This window comes from Staurois parvus, unplaced genomic scaffold (assembly GCF_062004578.1).
Source record: "Staurois parvus isolate SC_StPar_1 unplaced genomic scaffold, SC_StPar_1.0 ptg000498l, whole genome shotgun sequence".
Taxonomy (NCBI): Eukaryota; Metazoa; Chordata; class Amphibia; order Anura; family Ranidae; genus Staurois; species Staurois parvus.
Genome location: NW_028318294.1, coordinates 39,346 through 54,386, shown reverse-complemented (window position 1 = coordinate 54,386; position 15,041 = coordinate 39,346). Strand labels below are relative to the sequence as shown.

The 15,041-nt window shown below is 42.9% G+C and overlaps 1 protein-coding gene across 1 annotated transcript in view; it reads left to right on the top strand.

The window, feature by feature from the left end:
* Positions 1 to 1,152: 1,152 nt before the first annotated feature.
* BCO1 (beta-carotene oxygenase 1) overlaps positions 1,153 to 15,041 on the top strand; it is a gene marked incomplete at its 3' end in the record, with an annotated part of 50,567 nt that continues 36,678 nt past the window's right edge. The window contains exon 1 of the mRNA XM_089689771.1: positions 1,153 to 1,371. Within this exon, the coding sequence (XP_089545897.1) occupies positions 1,275 to 1,371 (97 nt within the window). The remainder of the gene's footprint in view (positions 1,372 to 15,041) is intronic.

The following is a 15,041-nucleotide window of genomic DNA, read 5'->3' as shown; positions in this document are numbered from 1 at the left end:
CCTTTTCCAGCTGCAAGCACACAATATGATGCTTCAAGATGGAGAGTGGGGAAGGGGCTGGTAAAAATGTCACATTTACCATCCCCTTCCTTTCCTGAATAAACATCATGAGAGATTGGTACCGATCACTCACTGTGTTCATTCATAACTGAAGCATAGTAAATGGAGCTTTTGTTTTGGGGGGGAGGGTGGGCTGTCAGGCTGGCTGTATGGGGCACTATGGTTTCTTACAGCAGCCCTGGAGGCCCCATCAGTATTTTGCTATGAGGCCCAATGATTTGTAGTTAGGCCTGGATTCCTGTGATATTTGGTGACGTCTGATTGTGTGCTGAGGTAACACTGACAATTATTATTATTATTATACAGGATTTATATAGCGCCAATAGTTTGCTCAGCGCTTTACAATATAAAGGGAGACAATACAGCAACAATACAGTTCAATACAAGAGGGTTAGGAGGGCCTGATCCTGGGAGCTTACAATCTAGAAGGGAGGGGCTGGTGGTACAAAAGGTAGTAACTGTGAGGGATGGACTTGTAGGAGGAATAGAAGATTCCATTATTAGCTGAGGGCAGGATAGGCTTCCCTGAAGAGATAGGTTTTCAGAGATCGCCTAAAAGTGAGCAGAGTAGGCGATAGTCTGATAAATTGGGGTAGAGAGTTCCAGAGGATGGAGGAAGCTCTGGAGAAGTCCTGGAGACGAGCATGGGAGGAGGAGACAAGGGAGCTAGAGAGCAGGAGGTCGTGCGAGGAGCGGATAGTACAGTTTGGGTGATATTTGGAGACAAGATTGGTGATGTAATTTGGGGCAGAGTTATAAATGGCTTTATATGTTATTGTTAATGTTTTAAATTTTATCCGTTGGACAATGGGAAGCCAGTGGAGGGGCAGAGAGGGGTAGCAGATACAGAATGGTTAGTAAGGTGTGGTAGTTGCTGTATACGTAACATTCAGATGTTCTTTTTTCCTCATATCCTCTATGAAACCAGCACATTGCTGACGCGTAGTCACCACATGCCCGTGACAGGAATGACATTTGGCACAGTACGGGTTAAGCCGGCATCTGTTTCTGTGAGTCTTTTTCTGTGTAGGATAGAGATAAGCTCCTGGTTCCTGACACAGGGAGGAGGAGAGTGAGGCAGTGAAGGGGCTGGTCAGCCATTGAGCAGTTATAACACACTATCAGCCATGCTGTACTTTGACCAAGACATCTCTATAAATACACTGGGAGGGGAAGAAGTGTCAGGCTGGCGGAGCTGAGGCTGTGTACCAGACATGGAGAGCGCAGATAACAGAGTGGAGTCTGTGGTAGAAGTCCTCTTCTCCAAAAACCGCCAGGAGTGTCCTGAACCAATAAAAGCTGAAGTACAAGGTAGGACCTGTTGTCTTCCAATGCTGCCTCACTCATTCTCTGTACGCAGCACAGGACAACAACATATTCCAATCGCTATCTTTTATCATTTGTAACATTTTTCAGTTTCCTACTACAGTTTGCACAGCCTTAAATATTGCCGTCGGGTTTATTTATTACGGCGGTGCAAAGTGCAGTGATGACACTTTATTGCAGGTATTTATATCGCACCAACAATGTACACAAAGCTTTACATATTGTACGTTCACAACAGGCGCTTACTATCTAAGGTGTCCGTTTATGAACCAGCGGTAATAGATCGCTGCTCAGTTCTCCGGCATTCTCAGAGAACACAGTTCTCCTGTGAATGCAGTTTATGAAGCAGTTCTCCGAACGAAGGGAGAACGGTCTCCAAACGCTGGAAAACGGCTGATTTTACTATAATCTCGTGAGATTACAGTAAAAGATCAGTTTACTAAACAGAGGTAAATTATCGCTGCTAAGGTGTCCGTTTATGAACCAGCGGTAATAGATCGCTGCTCAGTTCTCCGGCATTCTCGGAGAACACAGTTCTCCTGTGAATGCAGTTTATGAAGCAGTTCTCCGAACGAAGGGAGAACGGTCTCCAAACGCTGGAGAACGGTCTACAAACGCTGTAAAACGGCTGATTTTACTATAATCTTGCAAGATTACAGTAAAAGATCAGTTTACTAAGCAGAGGTAAATTATTGCTGCTTAGTTTGCGGTCCCTCTGATTCTCCAGCTCTGGGCTGGAGAATCTGGAGGGAGAACACAATCTCCAGTGAAGGGCTGACATGATCTCCTGAGTGTCATAAACTGTGAATGACCAGAGAATAGCTGAGATCCTTTGAATCGCAGCTATTCTCTGTGTCATAAACGGACACCTAAGTGCGATTTCAGGTGCGATTTGCAAATTGAAATCGCATCTACTGAATGTGAATGTTAGTGTCTTAAAGCGGAGTTCCACCTGAAAAAATAAATGTCAGCAGCTACAAAAACTGTAGCTGCTGACTTTTAAAATGCAGACACTTAGGCTGGCCATACATTATACAATTTTCTTGAGATTTTTGCAATAGATTTACCAAAAACCATATAATAGGAGGTCAAACCTGAACAACACAACAGTTGTATCAAATTAGGCAGGCCCTTGCACTACATAGTTGAAGGTAAATCTAAATGAAATTGGGCAAAAATTGGACAGAAAATTGTATAGTGTATGGCCAGTCTTACCTGTTCCTCACCATCGCCGGCATCTTCAGTGCGGGCACCTGGCTGTGACAGCTTGCGGCTTCACAGCTGGGTGCCCACTGCGCATGCGCGAGAAGCACTGCGCTTTGTGAATGGCCCCGTAGTCTTCTGGGACCTGTCACGTGTCCCAGAAGACTACAGGGAAGGAGGACAACGTCCGCTTCCGATCACCTTAGGCAATTGCAGCAGATGTGGGAGCGGGTACCTGACAAATTTGGGTACCCGCTCCCCAAAGGTGCCAATCCTTAATGGGGAGCGGGGGAAAAAGGCTTAAAGTGGAACTTTCCCTTTTGGGTGGAACTCCATTTTAACATGTGCGATTTTCTGCAGCACGATTTCTAAAGTAGTTCTTGCATTACATTTTCTGCATTTTTGTTGAGATTTCACAAACATAGAATACAATGGAAATCGCACTGCAAATTGCAAGAAATCATTGAAAATCTTCACAAGTAGTAATAAAGTCTTCAGAAATCTTGCTGAAATTGCACACAAATGGCGGGATTTTAAATCGCAGTAGTGTGACCGCTGACTAAGGCTAGGTTCACACGTCAGCAGGTTGCATTTCAACCGTTTCTGCATTGGGTTTTGCGTTTTTGCCACATTCTTGCCGTGTTTTTGATGTGTTTTGCTGGGGAGGTTTATTTTTTTATTGTTCTTGTTGCTAGGCAAATTTAAATGCAAAACACATCAAAAACATGGCAAAAACGCAGCAAAACCACAATACATGCTTTTCTGCAGCGTTTCTATTGTCCATAGAACCAAAAATGCAACCTTTTGCGTTTAAATAGTCCCTGATCCTTTCTAAAAAACACACTGGGTGAAAACGCATAGATGTGACCGTATCCCATAGGAAATCATGTTAAATGGACTGTACTGCGTTTCTGCCGAACGCTGCAGAAAACACTTATGTGTGAACCTCAGGGTACAGGCTTATTCATACAAGCAAACCAGGCCGATCCTGGCACATTGCACTGTGTACCGATTTTCCTTTTTTTTTGTTAGCACTATATTGAAATGACACAAATGAGAGATCTATTCAATGCAGTGCCATTATGATGCTTTTTTTGCTGCGCTGAAAAAAAAGCAGTGCATGTAGTTCAGGCAACGCAGTGGTGTGGAATTACGTCATTAAAACAAGGCAAGTTGTCTTCTCTTTGCGTTGGAACTGCACCAGGCAATGGCTGCTCAGCACAGAATGCATGAAGGTAAAAAAACATTGAGCCTACTACTTTACAACTACTTTAAGTAACTCCATATCAATTCAGTATTTTGAATGACTATTTTAATGCTTACCTTTTTTGGAGAAACCCTAACAATTTTGCCTTGTTATTGCATAATGTATCTTTAGTATTGTGTTACACAAACAGATAAATCAATGCTCCCTCTGACTCTCTGTATGTTGGGCAAATCTCTTACATAACAATCTTAGGCTCCATGTACACTGCAGCTGATAAACTCACGTTTAGGAGCTTTTCTGCGTTTTTTTCAGCAGCCCCTGAACTCTCCCTAATGTTCTCTTATGTGCCCATGTACACATCTTCGTTTACAGGCAGTTGAGTTTACAGTAATTTTTTTGAATGCACCAAACTTGCATTCAGGAGTAGATTTTATCAGCATTTTAAACTTCAAACGCGTGTAAACGTGGTTAACCGCGTTTATAAGTGTTTATATTTGGAAAATTTTTTGAACTCTTCCATTTCCAGATGCTGTCCAGAGCCTTTTTTCATCATGAAAAATGCATGTAAAGTGTTTTCCCAGTACGCAAATGGTCCTGGTACACCATACTTTGAGGTTTTGCATAAAAGAAAATATGTTAGACACTGCTGCAATAATTTCTGCACAGAAATGAGCTGGAACACATCCAAACACCAAAAAAGAAAAGACAGCTAATCTCAACAAATGCTGCTCTCTCTATTTCTCTCAAAAAGTCTGAAATAGTTAATTTGTTACTGTTTGTCACAGCATTCTGGGCATTTTGGAAGGTCTCCTGAGGTTATCTTTAACCTCTTGCCGTCCGCCTGCTGTTTATAAACAGCAGGGTGGTGGCAGTCCAGGAGCGGGTTGCCATTCCTAAACGGCACCCACCTTTTCTAGCTGTGCGCGCTCCCTGGGAGTGCGCACCACCGCGATCCGGTGCCCACTGTGTCCTCCGGACACAGTGAAACACCGATCGTCGGACGGGACCTCTGTACGAGGTCCCGATCATGTGATCACTGATTGGCGAATCAGTGATCACATGCAAAGTAGTAAGCAAGATGTCACTTGTGACATCATTGCTTACTACGTGTGAAATCTGTGAATGATCACAGAGGTCACATGGTACAAGGCTATTCACAACAGCCTTGTACCATGTGACAAGCTGTGACCAATCACAGCTCACTCAGTACTTCTCAATGACTGCAAGAATGCAGACAGAGAGAAAGAGAAATGATTGCTTTTACATCCTATATGGGTGTAAAAGCAATCAGTGTAAAAAAAAAAAAAAATCTTCATCACCCCCCACAAGTAGTACAGTGTCACCATGGTGACACTGTACTGCTAGGGTGACAGTATGTAAAAAAAAAAATAAAAATAAAAAATAATATAAAAAAAATAAAAATGTTAAAAAATTATAATTTTTGGTTATAAACTAATTTGGATTTTTTTTTTTTACTAAAAAAATAACGGAATAAATTTTGGCCAAGATTTATGATGAAATAGTATTTATTTGCACTTTTTTTCAACATTTTTGGACTTTTTCATTTACATAGTAAAAAAAATAAAAATCCCAGCGGTGATTAATACCACCAAAATAAAGCTTTATCTGTCTCAAAAAAATGGTAAGAAATTCATATGGGTACAGTATTGCATGACCGCGCAATTGTCATTCAAAGTGTGATAGCACTGAAAGCTAAAAATTGCCCTGGACAGGAAGGGGGTAAAAGTGTCCGGACAGGAAGTGGTTAAAAACGCTTCTAAACACAAATGCTGATAAACGCGGTATGCAAACGCGGCTAAACAGACGTTTTTTAAACCTACGTTTTCCAGCAGTCAGTTTCCATCATTCAGAAGTGTTCCGTGTACATGGAACCTTAGCCACACAGAAAATGAAACATGAAGCTGCATTATCACAAGCACTGTTTTCTGATGTAATGGTAATGCTTCAATCATCAAGAAGAGAAATGTTTCAGCCATTACTAATACCCATAATGTTTCAGCAGAAACATTTAATGTGTTTTTAAGTCATGACTACTTTTTCATGGATTGTTAACACTAAATCTATAAAACATTTGCAGTGTTCTCTCATTATGGCATTCTTCATATTGATTATTATACACTACTCAAAAAAATTAAAGGAACACTTTGAAAACACATCAGATCTCAATGGGGAAAAATCTCATGCTGGATATCTATACTGATATGGACTGGATAATGTGTTAGGAATGTAAGGATGCCCCATTGTTTCATGGACATGAAAATTATCAACCTACAGAGGACTGAATTCAAAGACACCCCGAAAATCAAAGTGAAAAAATGATGCAGCAGGCCAGTCCATTTTTCTGATATTTCATTGCAGCAACTCAAAATGGTCCTCAGTAGTTTGTATGGCCCCCGCGTGCTTGTCTAATGAGACAACGGATGGTGTCCTGGGGTATTTCCTCCCAGATCTGGACCAGAGCATCACTGAGTTCCTGGACAGTCTGAGGTGCAACCTGGCAGCATCGGATGGACCGAAACATGATTTCCCAGAGGTGTTCTATTGGATTTAGGTCAGGCATTAGGTCAGGCGAGTGTGGGGGCAATTCAATGGTATCAATTCCTTCATCCTCCAGGAACTGCCTGCATACTCTCACCACATGAGGCCAGGCATTGTTGTGTACCAAGAGAAACCCAGGACCCACTGCACCAGCGTAGGGTCTGGCAATGGTTCCAAGAATTTCATCCCGATACCTAATGGCAGTCAGGGTGCCATTGTCTAGCCTGTAGAGGTCTGTGTATCTCTCCATGGATATGCTCCCCCCGGCCATCACTGACCCACCACCAAAACGGTCATGCTGACGATGTTACAGGCAGCAAAACATTCTCCACGGCTTCTCAAGACCGCTTCACATCTGTCACATGTGCTCAGGGTGAAGCTGCTCTCATCTGTGAAAAGCACAGGGCGCCAGTGGTGGACCTGCCAATTCTGGTGTTCATTGGCAAATGCCAATTGAGCTCCATGGTTCCAGGCAGCGAGCACAGGACCCACTAGAGGACGTCGAGCCTTCAGGCCACCCTCATGAAGTCTGTTCTTGATTGTTTGGTCAGAGACATTCACACCAGTGGCCTACTGGAGGTAATTTTGTAGGGCTCTGGCAGTGCTCATCCTTTTCCTCCAGTCCTGCTGATGGGTTAAGGACCTTCTATGGCCCTGTTCAGCTCTCCTAGAGTAATTGCACCAAAGCAGCTGAAACTGATTAACAAGCCCCTCTGCTTCTTAACTGACCAATATCTCAGGAGGTTAATTAACTTGATGCTATGCTCTGATAAAAAAAAGTGTTGCTTTAATTTTTTTGAGCAGTGTACTTATTTTACCACTGTGGTCAGTGATGAAAGTAGTGACCCCTGGAAAAATTTAATTACCACCATTCCCTGTCAACAAGTAAGCAAGTAAAGACTTGTACTACTGTCTAGAATACCCCATATATAATTTTAAAAAATGCTTTGTTAATACATATAAGAAACTGTTTAAATAATGTTTAAGCAAACTATTCTGAAATAAGCCAGCTGTGGATCAGGAACTACTGTAGTTGGGATAAAAAGTGTGAATTTTATATCTTTTGCATTGTATTGAATAGGTTTGAAAACGTATAATCAGTCTATTGTGGCTTCAGCACTATGGACAGCACAGAACATACTGCTGCCTTCTACTCATTTTAAGTAGACATCTTTTGAAATAAATAGGAAATCACCACCATGTGATCTTTGTTTTTCACAAATATTTCTAATGTAAAACCAGCCTATTGACATAATTTGACATCATTTAATAAATACTGATTAGCGATTAGCTATTTAAGTTTGGTACTCCCAAAACATGAAGTCATGTGTTCCATGCCTGCCACTAATGAGGGCTAAAAGATCTGAATTAGCTGTTTACAAGTGGTAATACATTACACTCTGTAATTACGCTGTATCTTTGCTATTCGCTGGATGTACTATTAGCTACACAAACATAAAGGAGTGCTTTGTATAACTGTTCCCTGTGTAGCACTACTGCTGGAGGAGCCGCTGATGTTTAACAGGTTCTTCCCCAAACAGTGCAGAGGTTGCCCATCACACAGTCAACAGTCCATTAGCTCTGGGTCCATTAAACAGTCTAGGGGATATCTTTTTAATTTTATTTGCTCATACAACTTATAACAGGAGAGGGATTGGGATGGTATGGGATACTCCAGAACTACTGACTTGTAACAGGAGGACAAACTCAGCTAAATGAAACTTCTTTGAACAGTCTTTAAATCAAAAACAAAGTGGAAGGCCAGAATGGAGACCCAGTAGAAACAGTCTCAGAAATAGCTGCAACTGGCACCCCAGAAACACACAATCACTGACTCTTGAGCTTGGATCAGTACTTACAATATCCCAGGGCAGCTGCACATCCCCCAGCTGCCACCAAGCACTCCTTTAGTGAGTTAATCAAACCAAATCCTCAGCTCCAGACAAAATTAGGAATAGGCCCCCTAGCTCTGCCACAACTGGGACCTTGATGACCATCAGCCAACTCTAGCAGGACTGCCTCAAAGGGGCAGCAGCCTCTGAGGCTTGGAAATCCTCCAGCAGGACCAGACCCAGGCTGTTCCAGGTTTCTGAATATATATGTCCCCCTACATCCACCTACTGGGCACACCTCCCTAGGGATTGGCTGAGGCACCATGAATATTCACGGTGCCCATTTGACTTTCCTGACCCTCTATGCTTTGGAAGCCTCCAGAATGCAGGAAAAAAAATCGAACCAGGAAACTGTGAAATCCAGAACAGCCCAAATAAATTAATAGCTGCTCCAATGACTACAGAGGAGATAAAAACAAAATTTTCCTAATATCTTATTAAAGGAAGGTGTCACTTCAGTATTCTTTTTATAATCAATCTTTATTAACATTTTCAAAATTTACAAAAGTGTCACCAAATACATTCACATTGGCCAGGCAAACAAAGAAACAGGAGGGTAGGGGATAGGGGAAATAAGGCAGAGTAAAACAAACCCCCTGCCCAAGAAACAAAAAACAACACCCGGGTGGGTATAAACAACAACATAGGGGTATACAATGTATCAAATCTACAGAAAAATAATCAATCATCTGATATCTCAGAGGAATAGTGCATCCATCCATGCCATAAAGCTTTAAATTTCTCCCTTTGATTCCTAACCATGTGCACCCATTGCTCAGCTTCCATAATTGCATCTACTTCCCTCTTCCAGTCAAAAAGTGTTGGCCAAGCAGATTATTTCCAAAATCTAGGAATTAAAGATTTAGCTGCGTTCAGTAGATGGGGAGTGATGCTTTTTTTATACAACTTCATAGAAGATGAGGTCACGTGAAAGAGGAGGCAGAAGGGAGATCTTTCTATATGGCTTAATGTCAGTTTCTGGATCCAAGGAGTGATTGTATCCCAAAAGGCTGCAATTTGGGGGCAGGTCCACCAAAGGTGAAGAAAGGTATCACGTTGATCGCACTGGCAGTGGGGAATATCTGAGCTAAATGGGATGGGGTTTTATACCATCGAGTGAGAAATTTATAACAGGACTGGATACGGGGAACTGATGGAGGAGGTATTTAATATGCCTATGTATCTGAGGAGAGGTAAGTTCCAAGCCCAGTTCCTTCTCCCATTCCCTTTCGTAATACGGAACCGATGTAGAGTGCATACTCAACACTAGTTTATACATTTGGGATAATTAATGTCTAGAGTTTTGGGAGTCTAGTGCACATAGATTCGTATGGCCTAAGGGCATGTCTAGGTTGCAGCTTAGGTTTCAACCCAGTTAAGAAATTAGTCAGTTGAAGGTGCCTCCAATCCACCAGTGGGAAGGTCCCATATGTAGATTGTAAGACATGGATAGGCAGGGAGGTGGATAGGCAGTTGGGCACCCTGAGGGGTAAATTTGGCACAGGAAAAATCTCCATCCACTCCCCAGGAGCTAAAGAATCCAAGATCCTCTCCTGGTGGGAACCAAGGGTAACCCCCCAGTGGAGCTAGTGGGGATGTCCCAGGAGCATATAATCTGGACCCATTCATTCTATCCCAAACTATGGTTCGAGTCAGGGGTGACGTCCAGTCAGATAGTCCTCTGGAAGCAGTCAGGATCCAAAGGGCACCTGCTGGATTCCTCCCCACCATTGTTTTCTCTAGTGAAACCCACAGTTTAGTCGGGACATCATGCTGCCAGTTTAGAATGTGCACTAGAGCCAAGGCTCTATAATATAAAACCACATCCGGGAGCCCTACTCCACCGTCCATCTTATGTCTATGTAAGATGTCATATGCCAATCTGGGGTGTTTATTATGGCTGCACAGTAGTAGTCTGAGTCACCTCATCCATAGTAGGGGAGTTGGTAGGGAGGTTGTAAAGAGAGGCATAAAACTGTTCAAACAGTCCAGCGTTAGCATTAGTGTCCTCCACCTGTTCAGTCTGTGTTGTGATGCCATGAACATGACGTAAGGCCTGCTGTTTTTTTAATTGTCTAGCCAGGAGGTGACCACATTTGTTCCCATGTTCATAGAAGCGTTAGACATAGAATCTAAGTTTGTCCCTGGCTCTAAGGTCCAAGCACTGAGAAAATGTGGTGCGTAAGGTTTCTAGTGCCTGAGCTTCCGAAGGGTCAAAGCGTGTTTTATGTTTAATTTCTAGGGCATGAATTTTATCCAACAATTCCACAATCTCCCTCTCTATTTCTTTTTTAATCTGAGAGCCATGGGCTATCAGTTCACCTCTGATCACAGCTTTGTGACCTTCCCAAAACGCCTGTGTGGACATGTCTTCAGAGGAATTAGTTTCGAAGTAAGATTTTAGTGAGCGAGAGACCACCTCGAAAACAGCTGGCTCATGCAGCAGGTTCTCAATAAGTCTCCACACCTTTTCAGTCTGGTAAGCAGCTGGGGGGTAAATAGACAACATTACAGGAGATTGATTGGAAATTGTTATGGAACTAATTGAAGAAGAAACCACATTACTCAGATAAAACTGGTCAATAAAAAGCAGATCTAGACATGAGTAGGAATTGTGCGTCTTCGAATAATAATAGAATAAAAGTCCTTATCTTAAGTATGCATCACCTGCCAGCTGTCCACCAAGTGAGGAGCTCGCAAAAGCTGTTTGACATGCTTTAGATGTTTTGTCACAGGACATGTCCAGACAAGGGTCCAAGGCAATATTAAAATCACTCCCCAGAATCACCACGCCTTCCCTAAAGTCCATCAATTTTTTAAGGGTAGTAGATATGAAATTAACAGTGTGGGCATTTGGGGCATAAATCGCTGCAAAGGTATATTTATGTCCATGTATTAAACCTTTAAGAAATAAAAAACTGCCCTCTGGGTCAATTTGCTGAGACAAAAGAGAAAAGGGGCAGGACTTCCGGAGCTATCGAAACCCCCCTGGCCTTAGAAATAGGGGATGTACTATGACACCATTGGTCAAAAGTCACAAGAGGCATATGGGGAGTTGGCAGAGAAGTGTGTCTCCTGCAAGAATATAACATCTGGGGACAGGTGACGCAATTCCTGCCAAAGACAACCCTTCTTCTGTGGGGAACAAAGCCCCCGAACATTATAGGACGAAATGTTCAATTTGCTAGCCATCGTAACAACATAAAAGGGGATGCACAACCAAGTGTGTATAATATACTACTCCTCCAGATTAGCAGAACTAAAGACATTGAATAAGCATTATCAAACAGATGAGTTCGGACCCCTTCAATCACCCGGATACAAAACATATTAAACCAGTAAAAAAAACAAAAAGAGAAAAAGAAAAACAATAAGGTCCGCAGGAGAAAAGGTGGACTACCTAAAGGCATGATACCCACGGAAAGAGGAGAGAAACCTCTCGCCGAGGGTGTCACCCCCACTGCAAAATCGCAGAATGTAAGTCCTCCGCCAGGGGCCAGCCTAAAGTGGGGGAAATGACCAGGGACATAGCAAAAACACCACTTTACAACCCCCTGGCAAATCCAGTAACAATATACAAAGCAGTGAAAACAGCAGCAGTGCAAATAAGAACAGATTCCATGACTGGCTATTATGAAACTAAATGTAACATTAGAAGACCCAATGCAGATATGAAGTCGACAAATGCATTTCCCGTTTGAACTACCGAATGACAATCATAGTTAAATAAAATGCAGTAAGTAAGCAAAGGGGAAAAAGGCACTTGAGTCCAACCACAACCGTCAGAGCAACGAATGCGGGTGAGGAAAAATCATGTTGGGGGAGAAGCGCCAGAGTCTAGGCTTCTGTGGCCTGTGCGGTTTCTCCTGCGGGGTCTAGAAGACGCTTGTTGCCAGTGATCTGGACTTTGTGGAAATGGGATGGAACTATGCGATCTCCAGTCTGGGAAATCAGTTGGCAAAAGTTCCAGTGTTGTAAGGAAGTGCGATAGGTCATCCTTAGTATGCAGAATCGTGGTTTTGCCATTCCGGGAAGCCATCAGGCGAAAAGGGAAATCCACTTGATAAGGTACGTTGACTGCACGCAGGGCGTCTAGCAGAGGGAGAACAGCACACCTTTGCATGATAGTCCTTGTGGATAAATCCGGGAAAAGGGCTATGCTGGCACCATCAAAATCGATACGTGGCAAGTTGTGAGCAGCTTTCATGATCGCTTCTTTCACAGAATATCTATGCAATTTGCAAATGATATCCAGTGGTTTATCCACAGCTTAAGGAACAGGCAGGAGGGCTGCTCTATGGACCCTTTCTAATTCAATTATTTCAGGAGCAGAGTCACCCAAGATTTAGTGAAACAGGCCTTGCACAATAGGCAACAGCTCAGGTATGCGGGTTGCCTCAGGAAGGCCACGAATACGGATATTCTACCTCCTATCCCTGTTCTCATGGTCATCCAATTGGTCTAATAAGGAGTTAAATACATCTTCATGGTGTACAACAGTCTCCTGCAAAGTAGTAACAGTCTGCAGAATTTCTTCATGATTAGTCTCCAAAGCCTCCAATCTATTCCCCAGGACCACAGTGTCCTCTCTGATCCCTTCTATAGCCTGCTTGCATGAGAGCTCCACAGCTGCAATGAGTTGTTGAATGTCCGCTTAGTAGGTAGAGCTCTGATATTTTCCCAGTCAGCTTCTGTGGTGTCAAGCTTTTCTAGAGGGAGAGACCTGTCCACTGAGCAGGAGGGAGACGAGGGACTAGGGCACAGTACCTGCAAGGAGGTTGATGGTGCAGGAGTGCTGCCACTGTGAGCAGGGGAGGAGTGCTGTGAGGCCTCCTGTCCGGGCGCGATCTTGGCTGCAGCTCTGGAGCCAGCTGGGTGCGGGGTAAAAAATAATTGAAGCCTGCCCACGATCCACTGCCTCCGGGAGGGTGTGAGGAAGTGGGGTATTTGGAAGACATAATTTGGGGAGAGCAGGGAGGTTGGACATCGCTGCTGTATAGAGGAATTTGCCCAGGGCCGCCAGAGCTCAGAGCCCAGATGTCTTCACACCATGCCACTCAGGCCATGACCCCTGCCACATCAGTATTCTTAAGCTGGGTACACATACACCAAAAATTGTCCGAACATGGTTGGTTTGGCAGGAACCATCTGACTTTCAGCTTGTGCGTACAACTTCTCGTCTGAAAGAAGCCAGTCTCATGAGTGGCTTCTGTTGAATGAGCATGCTGGAAAACCAGCATCCGTTAAGAACTGGTAGCCAATGGCTGCGAGCGCTGATCAGTGTGTGCTGGCGGGGGGCGGTCCCCCTGTGAGAACACAATAAAACACAATAGCTCAGCGGGGGAGATCTCCGCATTAACCACAGATGTGGTAGTAGAAGGCTCTGTAAGTTTTGTTCCTTCAGGATTGAACAAAAAATACTTCCTGTGTGTTCTCAGCATAAGATGAGAAATAAAATCCTTAATTTTTGGTGTTGGAAGTTATGACCAGATGCTGTATTTCACAATTTGTGAGAAAGAAGACTCTTAATTTCTTTTGCCCTGCCTTACTCTAAGCTGGTCAGGGGTCCTAAGAAAGGTTAAAAGGTCTAACCTTTTCTAAACACTTCTCTATCAGCAAAGCATTAGAGGAAATAATGTAAAATGTTCACAGTTATGCAACAAAATGCATCCCTTATATGTCTGATGTGACACTCACATCCAACTTACATCCGGGGCTTGCTAACTGCAGAAATTGGAGCATATAAAATGTGGGAAATCATAGAACAAAGAGGGGGATTCCATCCTTAATCTCTGGAGCATGACATTATGACCTCTAATTTCACCTCAGTGCACAATTTACTAATCAGGCATCCTCTCTTTCATAAAACCCAAAAGCCGTGAGGACGCTGGCCACTAATTAGGTATTTAGGCCTTTGCTCTTATTTCCTTTGCTTTCTTGCCTTTCCTTTGCTTGCCAGGAACCCTTGTGTGGAGAACCCTCTCTCAAAAACCAGAATTTTTATGACAAGTACTTCCTAATTGTACCTAAGGCTGTCTTCTCATCTTTGCATAATAGTTACACATGGTAATATTAGCATTTTCTGCAATGTACAGGTGGCATGGCTTTTTTTTGCGGTACCATTCTGAATTCTCTTTATCAATGAACCCCAAAGCATGTGCTCCACGAAGCACCATAATGGGAACTATCCATACAATGGGTATTGTGATACATTGGCAGCCAAATCAAAATGAATGGGTTACCTTAACACACAATATGCTATTGTTCAAACAGTAATGCACCACAACACACTAGAGAGGTGAAAAAGGGGCCTAAATGTTTTTAATTGTCTCCTGAAAGATCTCGACCCCTTTCTTAGGCTAACAATTATATATATTTTTTAGAAAATATTGTTGTTAGCCACATGCCCAACTCCTGACCTGGAAGACCATTGAGCCCTTTTTGTCATCACTGAAGACCTTATGCATTATGGGTGTATACTAATAGTTATGCTAATGCTGATATAGCTCTCTCTCCCATCCATTTTCTGTTTCAATGCATTTTTATTAAAATACTTAACAAAATTTTATTAATATTGTAATGGTCCAAAACAATACAACCCTACATTGGAAAGGTCAAGGCTATAAAAGTTAGACAAAAACAGGAACAGACAGTGCCAGGCAGCTCAGGTCATTAGTCAATGGGCTATAATAAAAAATATATAGAGACCCATCTGTATCAGGGCCGTTCAAGAGACATCATTAAAAAAAAACAAGGATAGGAACAGGGCTGGGTAATATCCATGGCCAAGACTG